At 57.2% G+C, this 21,349-nt stretch overlaps 3 protein-coding genes across 3 annotated transcripts; 2 read left to right on the top strand and 1 right to left on the bottom strand.

Annotated features, from left to right (window-relative positions):
* Positions 1-507: 507 nt before the first annotated feature.
* On the top strand, positions 508-3,408 carry LOC137150122 (microtubule-associated proteins 1A/1B light chain 3C-like). Its single transcript, XM_067543831.1, has 4 exons — positions 508-901; positions 1,231-1,286; positions 1,485-1,591; positions 2,044-3,408. Exons 1-4 carry the CDS (start codon positions 841-843, stop codon positions 2,204-2,206), a joined length of 387 nt encoding a protein of 128 aa, XP_067399932.1. The 5' UTR covers positions 508-840; the 3' UTR covers positions 2,207-3,408.
* A 1,006-nt stretch (positions 3,409-4,414) lies between these two features.
* On the bottom strand, positions 4,415-8,278 carry ZBTB3 (zinc finger and BTB domain containing 3). Its single transcript, XM_067543830.1, has 2 exons — positions 8,229-8,278; positions 4,415-7,400 (listed from the first exon to the last, which is right to left on the bottom strand). The coding sequence occupies exon 2, from the start codon at positions 7,347-7,349 to the stop codon at positions 5,952-5,954; it is 1,398 nt and encodes a 465-aa protein (XP_067399931.1). The 5' UTR covers positions 7,350-7,400; positions 8,229-8,278; the 3' UTR covers positions 4,415-5,951.
* A 262-nt stretch (positions 8,279-8,540) lies between these two features.
* Positions 8,541-20,853, top strand: LOC137150118 (5'-3' exonuclease PLD3-like). Its single transcript, XM_067543828.1, has 13 exons — positions 8,541-9,285; positions 12,220-12,552; positions 12,766-12,864; positions 13,510-13,944; positions 14,465-14,655; positions 14,901-15,084; positions 15,184-15,298; positions 16,074-16,201; positions 16,504-16,704; positions 17,009-17,148; positions 17,631-17,796; positions 19,291-19,390; positions 19,682-20,853. The coding sequence occupies exons 1-13, from the start codon at positions 9,205-9,207 to the stop codon at positions 19,873-19,875; spliced, it is 2,367 nt and encodes a 788-aa protein (XP_067399929.1). The 5' UTR covers positions 8,541-9,204; the 3' UTR covers positions 19,876-20,853.
* Positions 20,854-21,349: the final 496 nt, after the last annotated feature.

Here is a 21,349-nt window from a genome sequence, read left to right as displayed (position 1 = left end):
CAACTTAGCGGGCACAGACCCCCCCACTCCACGGGAGGGGTGAAATACCAAATCCCATGGTGGGCAAATGATCCCAAATCCTTCCCCCTGAGGGGCAAATTCTCCCCCCAAGTAGAGCCCCAGCTCCCTGGGGCAGGTCACTGCCCCATGCCCCAGACCGGCAACACCTCCGTCCGCCACCTGGGAGTGACTGTGGGTCCCTGCCGGGGCTTGTTCTTCCATTCGGGCTCCCCCTCGCCAGTGCCTGGTTTGTAATGAAAGAGTTGCCAGGGCTCAAGCAATTTCTTTATATCCGCCACTGCGGGGACAAGAGGTGCCCGGGCTAAGAACTGCCCAGAGGTGCCCGGCACATTCAGCACTGCCCGGCCCTCGCCCAGCCAGGGGCCCAGCCACGGGAGCGCCTGCTTGCAGCTCTGTTGTAGGGGATTCAACAGCGATCCCCTCCGGCGCTGGGAGGGGGGGGGGCAGGGGCAACTAACAGACCCCCCTCCATGGCGGCCGGGGCAATTGACAGATCTCCCTCTACCCCATCACAGGGGGCAGGGGCAATTACCAGATAAGCGCTTCCACCCCCAGCATGGGGGGAGGTACAATGAACAGGCCTCCCCTCCCCCCTTCGCATTCCCTGGGCCTGAGCAGAAGCAAAATCAGCCCATAGAGAAGGAAAAACCCTCCCTGCGCCGCCAGCCGTGCGCCCCTTTCCTCTCCGGCCCGCTCCGCGGCCAGGCCAGGCGGCCCCAGGGCTTCCCCCGCGGGGCGGAGTTGCAGGGGGATCCTGGTGGCGCGGCGCCAGCGGCGCTATTTAAAGGGCGGCCGGGGCCCTGCTCAGCTCCCGGCAGGATGCTGCCCACCGCCGGCCGCCGGGAGCCCCGCGCTCCCTTCAAGCAGCGGAAGTGCTTCGGTGAGGCGAGGCGGGGCGGAGCTGGGCCGGGCCGGGCCCTGCAGAGAGGGCCTCGGGGCGGGGATGCCCCTGGGAGGCTCGGGGGGCGCCCTGTCGCCTTTCCCTCTGTGGGCTTTGAGGGGGGCACTGGAGAGCCCCAATCCCACCCCAGAAGCTGAGCAAGGAGGCTGGAGCTGCCCCGGCGGCTGGGCTGCGGGGCCCCGAGTCCAGGGGCCGGGTGGTTCCTCCAGGTCTCGGGCTCTCTGTGGGCGCGGGGTCTCCCCCCTTTCCCTCGGGCTCGGCCCCGGCCCCTCCGGCTGTGACCCTCCCCGATCCGCTTCTCGTTCCAGCTACCAGGAAACACGAAGTGGCCGCGATCCGCTCCAAGTTCCCCAGCAAACTCCCCGTGAGTGTGGGGCTGCCGCTCGGTGGGAGGGGGTGCGGGGCGCTCCGTGTCTAGCCCGGGGCCAATGACAGCAGCAGCCGCTGGTGGGAAATGGGGGTGACCTCTTCTCTAGGGAAGGGGGGACTGTGCCCATCTCGGCAGTGCGGCCTGGGGGGAGGGCTGCCGCCTTCTCCCTCTTCCCACGTGCCTGTGTTGCAGGTGATCCTGGAGCGGTACACCAAGGAGAAGGTGCTACCAGCTTTGGATAGGACCAAGTTCCTGGTCCCCCAGGAGCTGAGCATGGGGCAGTTTGTGACCATTATCCGGTAAGAGAGGAGGTGTGTGTGATCTGGGTCTCGGGGATCTGCCTTGGTATCACGTCCCTGGGCTGTCTGTGCTCCAAACCCTGCTGACTTCTGCTCCCCTCCCTAGTATGAGACAGCAAAGGGGGGGTGCTGTGACCTGGGCAGTCACTAGCCCCCTTAGGATGCCCCTGGCAAGGGCTGTGGTTCAGTGGATGCCATACAGTTTTGGGGACCACAGGCTAATGGAGACTGCAGCTCTCTGAACAGGGTCCCTGAGTAAGGGACCCCTGATCTCCATCAGCTGCCATTGTGTGTTAAGAGTGGGGGTGGCTAAGAGCAAATGCAGGCAATGCCCAGGTGGCCCAGTCCCTCTGGGCTGGGCAGGCAGTGGGTGCTCTCCAGGGAGACCATTTAGGACTTTTCCTTCTGACGCTCAGGTGGGACTCAGCTCTTCTGCCTTCTTACTTCCCCAGGAGCAGGATGTCCCTCAGCTCCACCCAGTCGTTCTACTTGCTGGTGGATGGCAGCCGGAGCCTGGTCAGCATGTCGCTTACCATGGCCGAAGTGTACACACTGAACCGAGATGAAGACGGGTTCCTCTATATGACCTACGCCTCCCAGGAGATGTTTGGCTAAGGCCGCAGGTTGCCTCGGACTCTTCCTCCTGAGAGGAACCATCGTTGCCCATTCTAATGTTGCTGCTTGGTGATCCCACCCCTGCTGGTCAGAGTAGGAACAACATTCCTGCATGGCCAGTGGGGCATCTGCTCTCTGGTGTGCTGAGACACCAAGGAACCTCTCCGTTTTCTCCCTTCCCCAAGTGGGTGCCTGGATAGACTTGGAAAGATCTGACTACAGAGTGAGGGCCCCTTTGGCCCAAAGCAGGTCCCTTTACCCTACAGCGTGAAGTCCCCTGACATGGTCCCTTTGGTGATGCAGGGATAGTGACACTTGCTAGTCACACAGGTGTCAGTGTGATTCACCCCAGCAAGAGACCACCAGGACCCCACTGCCTAAGGGTGGTATTGGAGGACACTGCTCGGTGCTGGCTCTGGGTTCCTAATCAGTGCTGCACCACCTGGGTCTGGGAAGGCCCACCCTAATTCCTCTGGCCGTGGGGTGGAGCTCACCTGCTGGTAGCTTACTCCCTCTCTTCCAAAACGATCTTCCAGGGACTTTCCTAGCCCCTCTGCCAGCCACTGGCAACTCTTGTCCTCCCTGAGCAGGGGTGAACCTACTCCTCAAGGGCAGCCCTGGCTGGGGGTAGGATTGGCTCTCCTGGTAGGGAGGGGCTGAGTTCTGCTCAGAGAAGGTAACCAAGCACATGGAATAAGCCTAGTCTTTTCTTTAGGCTGCATGGCTGTTCCCTTTAAAAGCACACACCGAAGCCACTCATTAACCGTGTTAAACACATTGCTGTAAATGCTGGTCTCTGAAATGGGCCTGGTAATCCAAACCAGCATAGCTGAGCCACTGCAGCTGCTAAGTGATGATTGCATGGGACCTTACGGAGAGAGCCAAGGAAACACACCTGTTACAGCTGTATTTAGCGCACAGCCTGGGGCCTGTTATCCTGGTGCAAATAAGCCAGTCCTGGGTGGGAGGGTGTGTGCTGTGGGGACCCTCCTGGACCCACAACCACTTAGCAGGTCCTAGTGTGAGGGTTGTTTAGCTGGTGCTGTGCTTTCTGCTCCAGTGCTGCTGGGTTGGTAAAAGCTCCCTCAGATCGCAGGGGGAGGAAGGGAAGCCCTGCTGGAGCCCGTCTTCATTTCAGACACGTTGTAGGCTGCTCTTTTTCCTCTGGGGGCTGTCACTGACTGAAAAGTGGGCAAAGGAAAGCTGGGTTAGACAAGCCTGTGTTGCCTAAGCACCCAAGGCTTCTAATGGCGTAGAGCAGAAGGGGACTAAGATGGCACCTTGTATCTCGCCTGCTCCCTGCAAAGTGAGTGTATGTACCATGGGCTCTGCTTCCAGTGCTGCTGGGGAGATTGATTTATTGCAGGGAGGGGAAACATCTGTTCTCATGTGCTGGGAACATGCCTGCTGAGGCAGAAGCTTCAACTCAATAGCCAGCTCCTGCTCTGCAGTCCCAGTGTGTTGACCCCAGGAACTCCTGCACCAAACAAATGTGAATAGGGACAAGGAACTGTGTGTGACTTTTTCCTCCCCACTGAGTCGAGAGGGGAGTAGAAAAATCTCTTCCTGGTTCTCTCTTACTCACAAATGAATTCTCGCCTGGCTGGGAGTTCTTCCCCTGGCACAAAGCACCTTGGAGGCCCCTCTTTCCATGGCACAACAATATGCCTCTGCTACTTCTGGTGCCTGGCTAAGCTGGGGGGGGGGGTGGGGTGTGCACAGGTGTTTGAACCTGGAAATCCCACTAGAGAAGGGTTTGGGGGGGAGGGGGTGTCTTTTTGGGAGCTGGCCAGAAGTCTGGGTTTGTCTTCTCCCTATGCTCAACTGACCCATACACACACAGCCCCCCCTGCCATTCTTAGCAATGCTGAGCAAACTGCAGGATCTGGCTTCAAGCAGCCCTTGTGAATGAGAGATGGAGGGGGTTTGTGCTGTTCATTTCTAAGGCCCTGCTCTGACCCCCTCTATATGACACCACTCTACCCGGGGGGTCACTCTAGGCCAACTGCCTGTGTAACAGTGGGAGCCACAGAGACTGAACTCCCCCTCCACTGTAGGGTGAGTTGTGCAGTTTGCATTGCTGCAGCCTGTCTTGTGGATAAACGCAGGACTTCGGTCTTGGTCTGAGCCTGAGCGGCCAGGGCTGCAGCTGAGCTGACCCCTGAAACGACACCACAAAGTGCTGGAAGTAAGAGACCACAGTCCAGACAGCGGAAGCACTTGGTGCTAGTTTTACTGTTGAACTTATGTCCTAGGCATTGACCCCAACTCCCAGCTTTGTACAGAAACGACTCCTAGAAACACTTTCAATCTGGGGTTTATATTGAGACGATCAAACGGAACCTGATGAGTCAGAGGACAGGTGGCTGCTCTGGGCTGTTGGCTTTGGTAGCAGGAGGAGAGGGATTGATATGAGGACAATTTAGCAGCATGGCAGCTTGGGGAGACTGTCCTCCTCCCCTGGAGGGAGCAGGACCCCTAATGCATTCACTGCTGGGGCAGTGTGAGGGGACAAAGCTGTAGTGACTGGCAGGGGCAACAAGCTTTATGAGCAGCTGGCTAGGGCTGTGAGCTGGGCTAAAGCGGTCAGGAGCCCAAATGCTGCCAGGACATTAAAAACAATGGGTGTCAAACTCTGGGCCTGGGCCCCTAGATGGGTTTTCACAAGCAAGTTTCCTAGAGTGAGGTGTTTTCTACCAATCTGCCCTTGCCCTAATGGCTCCAGAGTCAGCAGCACAGACAAGACTGGTATAAGCCACCCCCTGCACATAATCACCCTTCACGTTTTTGTCCCTTCTGGGGTGGTTTGCAGAAAGGCTAGCTAGCTCTACAGCCCCATAGCTGCTGGGAGCTCACCCTCTGGGATGGTGGGCTGCTCCCATTCCCTGGAAGCTCACTCCTGGGGTGCTGGAAGAGCCACCCCAAACGGTGGGAAACCATTTCTTAAAACTAATTTTATATTCTCTTAAAAAGAGAGTCATGATTTGCTTAAAAATAAAATCCTAAAAGCAGGGAGCCTCTGTCTAAGGGGGAGTGAAGTGAATGACAGTAACTGTCAAGGAGGGAGTGTCTGGGCATAAGCAGATCTGCCAAGCTTAAGAACAACCAAGAGAAGGGGAAGCACTGGGAGTGGATGGTGGGGGAAGAGGCAGAGGGGAAGCAAAGGTTGTGCGTCTGCTCAAACTCACTCTGAAGCGATTGTTCTAAACCCCACTCTGCGCAGAGCTCCTGCCCAGGGCAATAATAACCCCTGACAGATGCTGTCCGAGGCATGAGCTCCTGGCTGCTCCGACCCACTCTGAGCATAAATAGATGTGAAAATGTTCCCTGGTTAGAGTTTAAATTATTCCCCTCGCTGCAGCTGCTTCCAAACTATTTCCAGGAGCCGGTAGCAGTCCAACCGGGAAAGGCCAGTGTAGTGAGCCCAGCACAGGACTACCCTGTGTATAAGAAATGACAGCGACTCCTTTAGGCAGGGAGGGAGGTGGGACATGTGGCTTGGACAAGAAGACAATTGATCAAGGGCACAAACCAGAGCAGCTGCTGGTTTGGAGTGAGGCCCCTTTGCCCTATGCCTATGGTCACTGTGGCTCCTGATTAGAGTTCAAAGTTCCCTGCTAGCATCCAGGGGGGCCTTATCACACCCCCAACCTATCTTTACAGGAGAGAATCCAAAGGCTTCCCCTGTAGCGCTGGGGAGCGTCCAGCTTGTCCTACATCCCCCGGTGGGGCAAATGTGGGCTCACTACGAGGGGTTCTCCACGTCCTGTTTGCAGCGCTTGGCTGCCAGGTCTTCATTGTGGGCCTTGCGGATGTGCCTGTACAGGTCCCCAGACTGGGTGTAGCTGCGCATGCAGTAGCGGCACTCATAGGGGCGCTCGCGTGTGTGCACGGTGGCATGGCGCCGCAGCGTGTAGGAGCAGGAGAAGGTCTTGCCGCATGTCTTGCAGGTGGGGACGTCCTCAGTGAAGATGCCAAAGTTGGGATGCGCCTCGTACTCGGGCAGGTACATCTGTTCATGCAGCGGCGGTGTCACCATGTTGGAGTAGCCCTGTCCACCTGGCACCGGGATCATATGGTAAGGGAGATGCTCCTGTGGAAGGAAGCCACCCTCTGAGGACACCTCCTCCATGCCGCTGGGCTCCTCGAAGCCATCAGGTTGGCGGCTGCAGCCCCCGGCTGACCCCACCTCCATTGTGGGCCTCTGGAAGATGCTCTCCATCCTCATCTCCATGCTCCGCCTCTCCAGCTGCTCCACTGTATCCGGCTCCTCATCAGAGATCACAATGGCTTCCACCTTTACTTTGATGGGGCCCCTGTCCAGGTCCTTGGGGTAGATGCCATCTAAACTGCTCACCCGCGGCTCCACAGCTAGGCTCTCAGGTGTAGCCTCTAGGCCACATGGTGCCTCTGCCACATTGCCTGGGGGGAAGTAGCTGTGGGGGATGGTTTCAGTGGAGCTGCTGGGGCTGGACAGGGAGACATCTGCAGGGGCTGATGGGAGAGGCCTACCCAAGAAGGGACCACGGGGGGAGTCGCCCTCCATTCCCGGCTGCGTAGTATCTGCCATGTCCGCAGTTGGTGCTGGAGGCTGCTGGAGGACTGCTTTCTCCAAGGGGTTACTTTTCCACTCCTCCTTCTTGTTCTTTCCTGCCTCACACTGGTGCGGAGGTGGTGGCAGGGCCTCAGGGCTCTGCAACTGGCACTTAGAGGTGCTCGGCAGGAACTCAGAGCTGGCTGGGGAGTCTTCCTCCTTCTTGGTGCTGTCAGCCTCTGCCAGTGCCCGTGCCTGCAGCTTCTTCTTGCAGACCTTGACAATGTCGTTCATGTGCAAGTAGCTGGCAGCAGCCAGCACATCCTCCACTGGGGTGTCGTTGAAGGCCAGCGTGCCCTGGTACATGAACTCCAGCAGCAGCCCGAAGGCCGGCGCTGTGACAATTTCGTTGTTGATGCAGACCAGGTCCCGCTTGTCCAGCCGCTCCTTGTAGAACATGTGGAAGAAGGTGCTGCAGGAGGCCAGCACGGCCCGGTGTGCTAAGAACTGGGTGCTGCCCACCATGATGGTGCAGTCACAGAGGAAGCCCTGGTGCCGCTGTTCCCGCAGGCTCTGCAGCAGGTGCTTACTGTGGTCAGGGAACTCCATGCTGAAGGGTCATCAGGAGAGTGGAGCAGCAGCTGGCATAGCCCTGAGCCCCTTGGTGGGGGGGGAGAGTCAGAGTTACCTTGGAGATGGAGGGGCTGAGGAAACATTCCCTCCCCACCAGACTGCCCCATAATGGGCCCCCATCCCTCATACTTCATTATCTGTCTCCCTGCTGCCTCAGCCTGGCTCCTTTCCCTCTTGGGCTCTGCTAGCAGGTAGCCACCGCCCATTCAGCGTGGTGAGCCTCTCTATCTGCCGTCCTACTCCTCTTCCCCTGTGCCACGCCAGCCAGAGACCCCTGCTTCCATCACTCCTCTATGCAGGGGGCCCACCTGCCCGCCCTCTGGTAGGACTGGAAGTGGGGGGCCCCCATTATTCCCCAGCATTGGGCCGTCCCGAGGGCAGGCGTCCCCCCGTCTAGCATTGGAGGCGTGGCCCTGTGTCCCCCCTTCCCCTACGTGACCCTGCGATGGGAGAGGAGCCTGCAGAAGGGTGAACGTGGGAGGGGAGAGGGCTGGGTCGGGGGCTCCCGGTCCAGGGATGGGGACTGAAGGGGACGGGGAAGGCTGGGCAGGGAGGAGATGGGGACGGGGAAGGCTGGGCAGGGAGGAGATGGGGACCCCCCATTACAGCCCAAACTGGGTGAGGGGCACACGGGGGCCCCAGGGGAGGGGGGTCTCAGGCGGGGGCACGGATGGGGGGGTCCCGAAGGAGGAGCCGAGCTCAGGGGATCCTAGTTTAGGGGCCCGGGACCGGGGACGGTTCCGGGGGCGCCGATCCCAGTTCGGGGGAGCTGGGCCGGGTGGTCCCGGTGTGGGGGGCGGGGAGGGCGGCTGATCCCAGTTCGGGGGGTTCCTTCGCCCTGGGGTCCCCACTTACCACAAAGCCGCGGCCTGAAGGGATCCGCCTACTCCCGCCCCCTGCTGCCTGCCTTTGCCACCTCTCCAATCTCTGCTGCCTGATTGGCTCGTGTTCACTGTCACTCTGCGGTTTTCGCCGAAGAGTGGATACCGGCCGCTGTCATTCAATCCCCGTGACCGTCGATTAGTTTGAAGCGTCTGTCACTCAACTCGACTCCTCCGTTGATTGGTTCACCGTCTACTGTCACGCTCAAGCCTAGCTCGCTGACTGGCCGCAGAAACCTGTCCCTCTCCCTACCACCCTTCTCAACGGGCACAGGTTAGACCCGGACCCTCCCATTGATTGGTCAACGCCTGGTGTCACTCCACAGGTCCCGCCTGCTGATTGGTGGAATCATCGGGCCCACCGTTTCATATAGGGCGCGACTTTGGTCTGCCTAGTTGAGGGGGGGCGTGCGGGGAGTCGGGGGAGGTGGTCGCTTGTGAACGGCCCGCCCCTTCTGTTATTTGTTCACGGCGCTCGGCTCTCCGCCGGCCGGTGTCCCCCGCCCCGAGTCCTTCCCCGGCGGGGTCCCCCTGAAAGTCCCGCGGGAGCTGATTCCCGGCGGCAGCGGCTCCAGTCCCGGCCCGGCCCAGCCCAGCCCAGCCCGCCGGGCGATGCCCGGGGCGGGATCCCACCGCGTTCCCTGCGCGCCCGACGTGTCACGGTCCCTGCGTAGGGGGCCCTGCTCCACCGCCGGGCTGCGGCGGCCGAGGGGCACCTCCTGCCATGGCCCGCCCAGGGCTCGGCCCGGTGCGGCCCGGGCTCGTTTCCCCAGCGGGTGTGGGCGCCTGGTCCCCGGAGGGAGGGGAGGCGGCCGCCAGGGGGAGCCGCGGGGACAGGCTGGCCCGTTGCCCGCTGTCATTTCAAACCAGCCCCGGGGTTTGAATGTCAACGTGCGCGGGAGCCGGGCCCGCCTCTTCCTTCCCCGCCACTCGCCGCACGCTCGCCCGGCATGAGGAGACGGGGGTCGCTGCGCGCGGGGACTCCCGTGAGGCGCTCCACGCGCCTGGCGCAGGGCAGCGCGGAGGAGCCGGTGAGAACCTGGGGCGCCCCGACGGGGCCGGGTCACAGCTCGGCGGAGCCGCGGGGGGCCGGGTCACGGCTCGGCCAGGGCGCCCCCGGCTCTGAGCGCGACCGCTTCCGCCCTGGCCCGAGGCAGCTCTGCCCCACGCCCTGGGCGGGTTCTGGGGGCGGCGGGGCAGGCACTGGCCCGAGGGTCGCCCCCAGCGCAGCCAGCGCCACGGCCCCGGCCTCTGCGCCCCTGGGCAACCTGGCACTCCGGAGGGAGGGGGAGACCCGCCCTTTCACTACCTACCCCCCAGCCACTGCTTGCCCTGCTGAGAGGTACTAGGCCGAGCGCGGGGGTTCAGAGGGCTTGGTATGGCGCCGGGCCCCCCTGTGCTAGGCGCTGCACACTGCGGAACAAGGGGGAGGGAAGCCGCTTTAAGCGGCGGCTGCACTACACTCCAGCGCACAGGTGCCGCGGTCGCCCAGTCGGGGTTCCACCAGTGGCTGGATCTGTCGCTGTAGTAAATCCAGTCCCTCAGGCTCCGTCTGCCTAGTGGCGGCTCTACGAGGGTTAGGTCAGTTCCACTGTGTCTCTTCCCTGTGGATTTTTTACAAGCCTGGGCGAGGCAGCTAAATCAAGCTGAAGTTTAGGTGTGGAGCAGGCCTTAGTCTTGGTAGAAGATTTTTTTAATCCGAGAGAAAGTTGAGGTGACTTGATCACACTGTAACTGCACGAGGAGAGCTCTGACGGCAGAGGGCTCTTCAATCTAGCTGGCAAAAGCAGAATAGGATCAGGTGGCTGAGAGCTGAGGAAGAAAGGCACTTTTAACAGTTAGGGTAATTAACCATTAGAACAACTTATGTTATGGTCATGGTGGATCTCGCATCACCTGGAGACTTTGACTGGATGATTTTTCTAGTTCTGCTTTAGCTCAGTTAGAAGTTATAGTGTACGGGTGGGTGGGAAATGATTTTCCCATCCCTTGACAATTTTCAACTTTCAGAAAGCTTTTTCCCTCTTAGATCAGGCCAAAGTTAAAAGGTCAAATTTCCGTGAACTGAATATTTTTGCTTTGGGTTAATCAAAATGATTCCTTCTGAGAATTTCGCTTCCTCTAACTTTTTTTTCCAGTTTAAATGAAGTTACTATATAAAACAGAAACCAGATTTGTTTTGAAAGTAGGACACTTCAGCTTCAAAACTTGTTTTCCTCCATAACATTTTTTTTTCAAGACAGGAAATTCACCAGAACCTTTTCAGGAACAGTTTTAGGTTTGACTTTTTTGGCCAAAGTGTTTTGACAAAAAATCTCTGACCCGCATCAAGTCTAGAACTAGAGCTGGAACTACAGGGCAAGGTTTTCTGACCTGTGCTACATAGGAGGCCAGTTTATGTGATCAGAACAGTCCTTTTGGGCCCTAAAATCTGTGACGCTGTTGCCTAGACTCCAGCCAAAATCAAGGCCCTGCAGCGAGAGGTGCTTTGTCAACACACAGCGAGAGCCGATCCCTGTGCTGAAGAGCACACGATATAACTACGCAAAGGCTGGAAGGGGAAACGGCGATCTGCCCAAGATCACATCTTTGGCAGACCCAGGACTAGACCCTAGCCCAGTGACCTATCCACTAAAGCATGCTGCCTCCCTATACCTTAGAGCTCCCCTCCCCATAGTGTTGCAGTGAAAAGTGTCAGTAATCCATTGAGGGTTTTAAACAGCCTGAATAAAAATACTCACCCTGCTCAGAGTGTCAGGTTTCACTTCCTTGCCGCTTGTGGTGTCACAAACCCACCAGCTCTTCCACTGCCTATAGAGTACCTGCAGTTGGGTTGCAGCTAAAGTTTGAAGATAAAATAAATTAACAAGCTGCAAAGAAAAGTGGCCAAAGTTCATCTCGCAAAGAAAACACCTCTCTGTGCTAAGAACAAGCTTTCATGCCAAAGAGGCAATTTCTCACCTAGGACTGGGAGTTACCTTGGGGGAGTCTCTCATCCAGCACCATTAGGCAGCTATACTGGGGAAGGCTTAGGATACCATCTGGTGTCTTCTCCCTTGATGCTTTGTTATGCTGAGGCACAGGGTCTCACTGTTCTAAAACCAGCATTGCTAACCTCAAACACAAATCACTCAAGAGGCAGGCTGAGTAACATGGCTCTGCAGTTTAGTTTCACGCCCTGCCACTGTCTCAGTTTCTCTTCCTTCTCACATCAAACCACCCACTGCAGCTGGTGTTTTCACAGCACTGCACCTTTTCTGGGGGTGGTTTAGTATTCTAAAATAGCTCCCCCAAAACCTCCCCCCCAGCTTCTTTCAGTTTAGCAGGGATTCCCTTACTTACAGCTAGCTCAGCCCTCTCTTTACTTCCTGCAGCTCAGACTTCTCCCTCAACATACACATACTCCTTCACCCAAATACTCTGTGGCTGCCCTTGTGTTCCCCAGCAGGCCTGGTTTTTAGTTACATGCCCTGGTTTCATTCCCTTCGCCTGGGGAAGTGGGCTAAGTTTGGGGGGCACACCCTCCTCCCCTTTAAAGTGCCAGTTCATCTGTGACCAGCCCCAAAATATCATGAGATTGGTTGAAAAATCATCAGATTTAAAAACAAGAATAAATATTTGTTCCTTTTCATTTGATTCCTTAGGGTCATGCCTGGGTCACATCTATGGACAGTTAGGGGCATATCTGGGTCATGTTTTCAAGCTTTTCTCTGCAATCACAATGGCTAGAAACTTATTTTTTTAAGGGCAAGTTGTGATTCTTGCAGAATCACAAGGCTCCAGGAGCTGAGGCTTTAGGTAAAGTACCACATGTCACAAGGGTTGACAATCCCTTGTTAATTTGTAATCTCTGATGAGATTGAGTCTGCAGATGTGGGCAGCTCAGAGATCCTCCCAGCTTCAATGTCCAACTCCTGTTCTGCCTGGGAGAGGAATACTTACCAGGGCCCCACGCTTCTCCACAGATCCCAAGAGGGGCTCCCAGCACTGAGGGAGGGAGCATTCCCCTCGTCCTGCAGCCCCGGGCCAGCATCAAGGCCCACAAGCTGCATCTCACTCCAGCCCGGGATCCATCTCCCACTCTGGCCAGCGACCCTACCCCCATCCCAGCCATGGAGCCCTCGGCTGGACCAGCCACGGAGCCCTTGCCAACATTAGCAAGGGAGCCACCACTGCCCCAGCTCAAAGATGAACTCACCAGGAGCGTGATGAAGAGAGGCCTCTCCCGGAAGCAGACAGCGAGGCTGGAGCCTTCCAAGAGCAGCAGGTGGGCGGCACTGGAAGAGGATGCCCAGTTGGTGAGTTATTCTGTCTTGTCCGTGCTGGATTGATCCCTTGTCCCCAGGCTCCAGCTGTTACTGGTGGGTTAGCCCCTCACAGTGCTCCCCAGGGATAGGAGGTTTGATGCTGTGCAGACCCACATGGATGGGCGGCTGTCTCCATTAGCCCCAGGCAGCATCTCTCAGGAGCTGTGCAGAGCTGACATCTGGCTATTTCTTTTTCCCTTCCAGTCACCCTATGTGAAGCTGAAGAGACTGCAGGTCACAGAAGAGGATGAAGAAAAGGAGCAGCCTTTCCCCACCCAAAGAGAGAGCTCAGCGGAGAAAGAGGTAATGTGGTCCCTTCTCTAGCCCCTATGCCTCAGCCCTCCTGAGCTCCCCCTAAAGAGAGAGCAGTGTTCTGTGTCCACTGTCCCATCTTCTGAGGCTGCCCAGAGTGGGACCAGTCAGGGACAGTTGTGCTGGGGACACCTGCCTGCTGGGCTGGGGTCAGCAAATAGCTCTCAGATTAGACTGGCTCTCAGACACTACTGATCTGGGGCTGGGTCAGAGCCAGTGCCCCTGAGAGAGGAAAGACCCCATATCCCATTCCCCACCCACCTGAGCCAGCCAATCCCACCACTCTGGGACTGATCAGAGCCAGTGCCCCCTGGCAGAGAAAGGCCCCATATCCCATTCCCTGATCCCTGTAGCCCCATGGACAGTCTGGCCCTGCCATGAGTAATAGGGGTCCTGGGTTGTGGTCATATTAGCAGCCAACCCACTCTAGGTGGGGCGTGGAGCAGCCTCACTGTGGCTGCGTAGTAGACCCTCGCATTAGCACAGGTAGTGGTTGATCCCAGGTTTCATGCTCTGCAGCCTCCCCAACCTGTACCCCTGTATTGCCTGAGGGATAGTGCTTGAGGGATGGGAGGGTTGCCTCTCTGTTCAGCCAGACTAAGGACCACCCTTTGGCTTGGCTGTCTCCCACTGCAGAGGCTGAACCTGGACTGGCATGGGTTCAGAGATGAGAGAGCCCAATTGCAGGTGCTGGAGACTGCGCTGTCTGGCTTGGAGACAGCCCCAGTCGTGGAGATCACTGCCCCCAGGCTGCAGGGCAGAGTGGCCAGCAACACACCCAGGCTGCAGGGCACGGCCCTCTGGCTGCAAGGCGGGGCAGCCAGTAATCCCCCTAAGATGCCTGGTGGGACCTCCCAGTTGCAGGACAGGGCGAAGATCAGCACCCCCAAGTGGCAGAGTGCAGCTCCCAGGCTGCGGAATGTGGCACCGGGGACGCCAGGTCTGATAGAGACCGATCCTCCCAGGGTACGGAGCATGGCCGCTGGGACACCGGGCTCAGCACTGTGGACAGAGACTGCAGCACTCAAGCCACTAGCCCCTAGGCCCAAGAGCCCGTGGAAGCAGAGCAAGGTAAAGGAGAGATCTCACACCTCTGCAGTAGAGTGTCTGGACGGTCCAGTTGCTGAGCTCCCTGCTCCGTGTCTAGTTATAGCACCAGGTTTCCTTCCTTGTCCCAGTGCCTCTCCCAGCTGGATGCCTAGCAGAGTCTCCCTTTAAACAGCTGCCCCATTTCCTGACAGCCAAGGCAGCTCCCCTCACAGCCACACCCTAACGCCACAGGCAGGGAAGTAAGAGCCCAGAGTTGCCTTCTCACACTAGCTGGGGTTGGTCTCAGGGCCTGCGAGAGGGCATCATTGGCTCAGCCATGGCATGGCGCCCAGCAACCTTTCCTTGCAGCATTGGGTACTGGCCACTGCTACTTGAAAGAGAGCAGAACTGGTCCAACCCACCCCTGTCCTGTCCCTGGAGGGATTAGATGGACACAGATTTGGGTCCTTGTCTATGGGGCTCCTGGAGAGGTGTCCCTTTGTTGTGTCGGTTCTTGCCCCAGGCAGGGCTCCCCACTAAATGCTTTTCTCTTTCTCATTAGCATTTCCTCTTCTCTTCCACCTGCTGCATCCTTCTTCTCTTCCTGCTCATCCTGGGCTTCTCTGGCTGGTTCCTGTGGGAGCACGGCAGCCCTGTCTCTGTCCTGGGGCTGATGGGCCAGTGGCAGCTGGGCTGGAGCCACGTGGCCAGCCTGTGGAGAGAGCCGGAGGAGGAGTGCAGCCGGCATTGCAGGTAAGGGATCTCGCAGGGGGCATTAGCAAGGGCACAGTGACAGCAGAGACCCTGCAGGCCATCATACAGAGGGAGTGGGCACTAGTAGATAGCTGTGCTTGCCCTTGGACACAGCAGATGCTCGGGGAGGAAGGGAGCTGGATTTTGCTCTAGTCTCCACTTGTCCTGGCATGTGTTGCTGCCTCTGTTCAGGTGTCCATCTCCTAACCCTGCCCATCTCTCCTCTCCCTCTGTGACCGCTGCAGTTTGGTGCTGGTGGAGAGCATCCCTGTGGGCCTGGATTACAGCCCCTCTAGCCCCCACCACCTCCCCGTTTTCCAAGCCTGGATGGACCTGCTGGATGTAGCCAACCACTCCGTGGACATCGCTGCTTTCTACTTCACCCTCCGGGACTCAGACACGCAGGTGGAAGAGTCCTCGTCCTGGCAGGTGGGGCTCGGGGCAGGGGGAGGGAGCCCTTGTCAGCTTCTGTCCTGGGGCTAGCGGGAAGGTGTTGCTAAGCCATAACACTCCTGCTGCTCCCTGCAGGGCGAGCAGGTGTTGGAGAAGCTGCGGGACCTGCCCTCTCGGGGGGTGAAGCTGAGCATTGCTGTGAACAGCCCCCAGAAGTCAGACCGAGACACTGAGGAGTTGGCCAGCAAAGGTACCATAGAGGTGGAGACAGCCCCAGGAGTCTGTGTGGGACTTGGGCTGTGACTTTCGTGAGGGGAGGTGTTAGCCCTAAGAAAGGAGCAGACAAGACAAGATTGAGGGAAATGTTTATTTCCCGCTATTTGGCACTGGTGACGCCACTGGTGAGGCCACACTGGTGTGTCCAGTTTTGGGGTCCCCACTAAAGAAAGAATGTAGACAAATTGGAGAGAGTCCAGCGGAGGGCAATACAAATGGTTAGGGGACTGGAGCACATGACTTATTAGGAGCGGCTGAGGGAACTAAACTTGTGTAGTCTGCAGAAGAGAAGAGGGAGGGGGCATTTGACAGCGTCTTCAATTGCCTAAAGGGGGTTCCAGGGAGGATGGAGCTAGGCTGTTCTCAGTGGTTGTAGATGACAGAACAAGGAGCAATGGTCTCAAGTTGCAGTGGGGGAGATCTAGGTTGGATATTAGGAAAAACTCTCACTAGGAGGGTGATGAAGCATTGCAATGGATTACCTGGGGAAGTGGTGGAATCTCCATCCTTAGAGATTTTTAAGGCCCGGCTTGAGAAAACCGTGGCTGGGATGGTTTAGTTGGGGTTGGTCCTGCTTTGAGCAGGGGTTGGACTAGATGACCTCCTCAGGTCCCTTCCAACCCTCATCTTCTATGATTTTCTAAGACACCACCCAGCTGGGCTGGGATAGCCAGGGCTGAAAGAGGCCCAGGGCAGGGAGCGATGTCTCTGGGGTGATGTCCAGTGTTTTCTGCTGCTGCCTCCTGCAGGTGCAGACGTAAACTATGTGGATTTGGAGCGCCTGACTGGAGGGATTATGCACACCAAGTTCTGGGTGGTGGATGGCAAGCACGTCTACATTGGCAGTGCCAACATGGACTGGCGCTCGCTGACGCAGGTACCACAGCGAGTGGATGGTGGGCAGCGGGGAGGTGTGCTCACAAGGACTGGCGCTCACTGACACAGGTGCCGCAGGGGCAGGGGGGCTGAGTGCATGCAGGGACTGGGGCTTGCTCTCCTAGGTCCCGGGGAGCAGAGTTAGGACTGGAGCTGGGCATTGGGCAGTGAGGCTGGCTGCCCGCTGGGGCTGCACTCACTCTCCTGGGTCCCAGGGGTTGGCATTCAGCCTGAGGCTCCTGCTAGAGCTGGAGCAAGGCCCCGTTTGCGGCGTGCCTGTTCCCGAGCACCTCTCCCTTGCAGGTGAAGGAGCTGGGTGCTGTGCTCTACAACTGCAGCTGTGTGGCCAGAGACCTGCACCGGATCTTCGCCATGTACCGTGCACTGGGAGGGCAGGGGGCCTTGCTCCCCACAACGTGGCCAGCCGACCTCTCCGCGCTGTCCAGCCTGAGCCGCCCCGTGAAGCTGCAGCTCAACGGCAGCAGTGCAGAACTGTACCTCTCTGTAAGTGTCCATGTGGCTCATGGGGGCCGCTTCCTGGGCTGCTCTGTATGTCCTGATACCCACTCTGCCACCCTGGGGTGCGCAGCTCAGCCACTGTCTGCTGGCACTGCTAGGGATTGCACCATCCTGGCATAGGGGCTGGATCCACAGCCCTGCAGATGGCTCTTGAGTGCATGGGGGGCTGCCACCCAGAGCTCCCTGCCAGGGGCCTCTTCCTGCCCCAAGAGGTCCGTCACTCGCTCCCCAGGTTCTGTGCTGTGACACGTCCTGCCTGTCTCTGTACCTCTGTGTATTTGGGTTGCAGAGCTCCCCTCCTGCTCTCTGTTCCATGGGCCGCACCCCAGACCTCACGGCCATTGTCAGCACCATCCAGGATGCCCAGGCCTTTGTCTACATCTCGGTGATGGACTACGTGCCCCAGTGCACCTTCTGCAAGCCCAAAAGGTGGGGGCCAGGGGCACGTGCAGGCTGGAGGTGGGATTCAGACAGCCACTGTCCCTTCTAGATGCAGCCAGGAGTCCTGTGCTATCCTCCCGTGAGGCTGGTAACAGAGACACTGCTAGGCTCTGCAGACAGTGAGGGTGGGGAGGAGAGAGGGAGGGTCAGACATAGGCTGGCACTGGTGAATCAGTCAGATAAATGGCTAGGGGGTCTGTCACCGGGGAGCAGGGCAGTTGGGAGACAGGGACCCAGGGGCTGGGCTGTTGGGCGCGGAAAAGGGCTGGTTGGGGAGATGGAAGGACAGTTGAGGGGCTCTGATCCAGGGGGTGGGCAGTTGTGGGACCATGGCCAGAGGGCTAGAACCCAGGTGCTGAGCAGTTGTGGGGCTGTGGCCCAGGTGCTGGACAGTTGTGGGGCTGTGACTGGGGTGCTGTTGGGTGTGAGGTGCCCTGTCCCTGACCCAGTCTCCTCGGGCTGCCCTACAGGTTCTGGCCAGTCATTGATGATGCGCTGCGCGCTGCAGCCTGCAACCGGCGCGTGAAGGTGCGGTTGCTCATCAGCTGCTGGCAGCACTCAGACCAGTCCATGTTCCTGTTCCTGGAGTCGCTCAACATCCTCAGTCAGGAGCCCCTGGGCTGCCCTATCGAAGTGGTGAGTTCTGGAGTTGGGAGTGAATGGGGGGCTGAAGTGCCCGGGGCTGGGGCTGGCTGGAACCTGAGGGGGCCCTCCCTTTCCATGACTCACCTCAGGGGGCCAGCTGGTAGGAAGCATGGATACCTGGGGAGAGGCCTTTTGTGTGGAGAGTTCTCCCGGCCTCAGTGCCCTGCATTAGCCAGGGATCACAGAGCACCTGTTGTCATCTTTTGTAAGCTTTGTGTTGAAAAGTTCCCAATTAATATTAAGTTGTTAAAGATAAGGTGCAATAAAACCCATCTTAGTTTTCAGGTTTGAGCCTCTAGGTCAGGGGTGGCCAACCAGTCAGAGACGAAGAGCCAAAAAAAAAAAATATAGATACCGCAAAGAGCCACATTTACCTTACCCTCCGCCAAAAACTTGTGCTGTTTTGTGCTGATTTGTCAATAGCTTATCAATTTCACTTTTCCCCTCCTCTCTTACCCTCCCCCGAAAACTAGTGCTGATCTGTCCATTTTGGGGCAGCTTGTCAATTTCACTTTGAGGCCCATACAATGCGCTGAGCAAAGAGCCGCAAAGAGCAGCATGCAAAAAGCCGCATGTGGCTCGTGAGCCGCATTTGTATGAGCAAAGAGCTGCATGCGGCTCTCGAGCCGCGGGTTGGCCACCCCTGCTCTAGGTCAATTACCGAAGATTTGTTTAGTAGAGAACCACTAGGTGACACTTTGAATGCTACAATCAAACTTTATTAAAAAGAAAAATGATTAGTTAAGCAAACAGGCATGCAATTATCAATTACACAATACTGCAATCTTAGGCCAGGGTTCTCCCATCGGCGTAGTAGTGTTCACTGAAATGCTACAGCGGCGCAGCTGCATTGGTGCAGCCATGCCATACAGCATGTTAACTCTAGACCTGCCCTTTCTTACACTCAAAGATGAAATAGTGTATCAGTGGGCGATCAGTCCACTGACAACAGAGCCGAGTACAGCCTTCTAATCCTGGAACATAACAGCACCATTTGGATGTTAATCGGAGCTGTCTTGTAATTTAGCAAAGCTACTCCTTTTATAATCCATTGTAATACTAATTAACATTAAACTGCCCTTTACCGTAATTTGTTCTTCCACCACCTCCTTATTGGCTCTTTGCATTACACATTACGTAAATTAACATCTGCACCAATGTCCTTCCCATACTATCAATATAGATTTACAGTTATTGAAAACATGCATTACAAACTTTGCTCAAACCAGTTATAAGCAAAACATAATGGAACGTAGCCCTGGGTCATGTCTTTGCTAACTCTTACTTTCTCTCAACGCTGTATCTCCAGCTTATCTCTAACTTTCTCACACTAGCAACATCAGTTTTTCATGCTCATCTACACTTAGGGTTTTGGGCCTAACTTAGCTTAACTTCTACTTATTTCTTAACCTAAACCATCCATTAGGCTACACCATGATGTGCTGAGCCTGTAGGCTCAAAGGTGACTTTGTTTGTCTCTTTCAGAAACTCTTTGTTGTCTCTGCCACGGACAAGCAGAAACTCATTCCCTTCTCCCGCGTCAACCACAATAAGTACATGGTGACCGACCGCCTGGCCTACATTGGTGTGTGCCTCCCTGGCTATGGGGTGGGGAGGGGATCAGCCCTGGGGCCTGGAATCATGGGCTAAGGGGGCTAGAGAAGCCACCATTGGGAACAGTTACAGGATCTCAAAGTCCAGTGATGAGTTGGAGTGGGAGGGTTGGGAGCCAGGACCCGTGTGTTCTATCCCCAGATCTGGGAGGGAAGTGGGGTTCAGTGGGTTAGAATGGAGGAGGGGTGGAAGCCAGGATGGGGCCCCTGAATGAATCACTGTTGATTCCCTGCAGGCCTGACATTTGCTTCTCTTTTGGCAGGTACCTCAAACTGGTCAGAGGATTACTTCATCAACACTGCAGGGGTAGGGCTGATCATCAACCAGAGCGAGGCTGCCCCCGGGGCTGTCCAGCTCACCCTGCGAGAGCAGCTAGAAGCTGTGTTCCACCGGGACTGGAGCTCTCCCTACTCAAAGCCTCTCAGCCCCAAGCCCAGCTGTGCTGCCAGGAACTGAGGGTGGCTTCCAGCCTGAAGGCTGGGCCAGAGTCAGGACCTGGTCCCCTCCTCAGCTGGACATACATATGCAGCCTCCCTTTGAAATCCAGCGCTATGGCAGCTTGCAGCAGACTTCTTCTGCTCCCCTCCACGCTGGGAAGGATCCCACTAGCCAAAGAAGGACCAGTGCAGGCAGCGGCAGTAAGCCACCTGAGAAGGCCCTGGAGCCCAGCATGTGGCTGTCAGCATTAGTGCCTTGGTGCTTTCCTCCTGACTGCATTCTGAAGCGGGGGTGTGGGGCTCTGGTACATGGCCATTAGCTGAGTCTCAGGGTCTGAAACCCTCTCCCAGAAGGGATGGGCACCTTCATGGGGAGAAGAGCTAACCTTACATTTGATTTGGGAACTGAAGTTTCCCTGTTTCATGATAGGTATTTTTTGTAGGTGTGCCCCACTCATGGTGCTGGACTGGAACCTGGCTTCCTGCACTCAAGACTGAGGGGAGGGGGGGGGAACAGGTCTTGGTGAAGTAGCTGAAATAAATAGGAACAAAACTAGTTCATAGGCTGCCAGCCAGTGCAAAGTGGCGCTGTGCTGCTCCTGGTCTGAATTGGTGGCCCGTTGCAGCTGTGCCCCATGGCTAGAGGTGGCTTGCTGTATTGCAGGGGCCTGGCTGGGCCTTTGTCCTGTGGCCCTGCAGGCTACCAGTTGTGCTGTTTTAGCTGCTGAACTGATGCGGATATTTCTAGATAGGGGGAATACAGTGGGTGTGTGGAGAGAGATACAGACAGCTCTGAGCGCTGAGTGCCACAGCTGTGGCCATAGGGGCTAAAGGAACAAAGCCACCTACAGGTACTTAAAGTGTTTGGGTTTAATCTGTCCCTTGACCACAGGGTCTTGGTCTCAAAGTGCTAAGGGCTGCAGGCCTCCAAGAGTCTCTCATCTCTGTGAGCTGATAGGGCTCAGAGAGGGTCTGCCCTGGGGGGGGGGGGGGGGGGGGGTGGTGTAAGGCTCCGACAGGGTCCCTCTGGGGCAGGGGTTATAGCTCAGAGTCTCCCGGGCTGGGGTATGGCTCAGAGAGTATCTCCCTCTCTTTCCAGGGCTCTGGATTCATTTATTGTGTTCTTTATCACAGAGGGTATTACGTTGTTTAGAGCAATTGGTGTCTGGCTCAGAGGTGCTGTGGCTTAGGGGGCAGAGGGTGTGTGTTTCGTGTGGGGCAGGGTCCATGCATGCATGTGGATCTGAGCACTGTCTGCTCTCAGGCCAAGCTGTGTGTGTACTGGGAAGTGGGAGGCTCTATACGGAGTGGGGTGTGCTGGGGAGGGGAGGGCACAGGGAAGCTGGGGATAGCATGGGGGCAGCTCCCAGGAGCTACCATTGGGGATTTGTCGCAGGGGGTCGCATGGCCCCCCTTGGTGGGTGAGCTTCAGGGACAGGGAATGGTGGCTCCCTGTGGCTGGGGATTGAGCGGCGGGGGGGAGGAGGTTCTGT

The sequence above is a fragment of the Emydura macquarii genome, unplaced genomic scaffold, assembly GCF_026122565.2.
Source record: "Emydura macquarii macquarii isolate MOO-44397 ecotype Brisbane River unplaced genomic scaffold, CSIRO-AGI_Emac_v2 contig_968, whole genome shotgun sequence".
NCBI classification, from domain to species: Eukaryota; Metazoa; Chordata; order Testudines; family Chelidae; genus Emydura; species Emydura macquarii.
This window is presented reverse-complemented; position numbering and strand designations above follow the sequence as displayed.

Bases quoted from the DNA above. Each gene is read 5' to 3' on its own strand.
- LOC137150122 (XM_067543831.1), top strand. From the start codon at position 841: ATGCTGCCCACCGCCGGCCGCCGGGAGCCCCGCGCTCCCTTCAAGCAG. The intron at 902-1,230 runs GTGAGGCGAGGC...TTCTCGTTCCAG, and splicing joins CAAGCAGCGGAAGTGCTTCG to CTACCAGGAAACACGAAGTG. The intron at 1,592-2,043 runs GTAAGAGAGGAG...TTACTTCCCCAG, and splicing joins CAGTTTGTGACCATTATCCG to GAGCAGGATGTCCCTCAGCT.
- ZBTB3 (XM_067543830.1), bottom strand. From the start codon at position 7,349: ATGGAGTTCCCTGACCACAGTAAGCACCTGCTGCAGAGCCTGCGGGAA.
- LOC137150118 (XM_067543828.1), top strand. From the start codon at position 9,205: ATGAGGAGACGGGGGTCGCTGCGCGCGGGGACTCCCGTGAGGCGCTCC. The intron at 12,865-13,509 runs GTAATGTGGTCC...CTCCCACTGCAG, and splicing joins AGAGCTCAGCGGAGAAAGAG to AGGCTGAACCTGGACTGGCA. The intron at 17,797-19,290 runs GTGAGTTCTGGA...TGTCTCTTTCAG, and splicing joins TGGGCTGCCCTATCGAAGTG to AAACTCTTTGTTGTCTCTGC.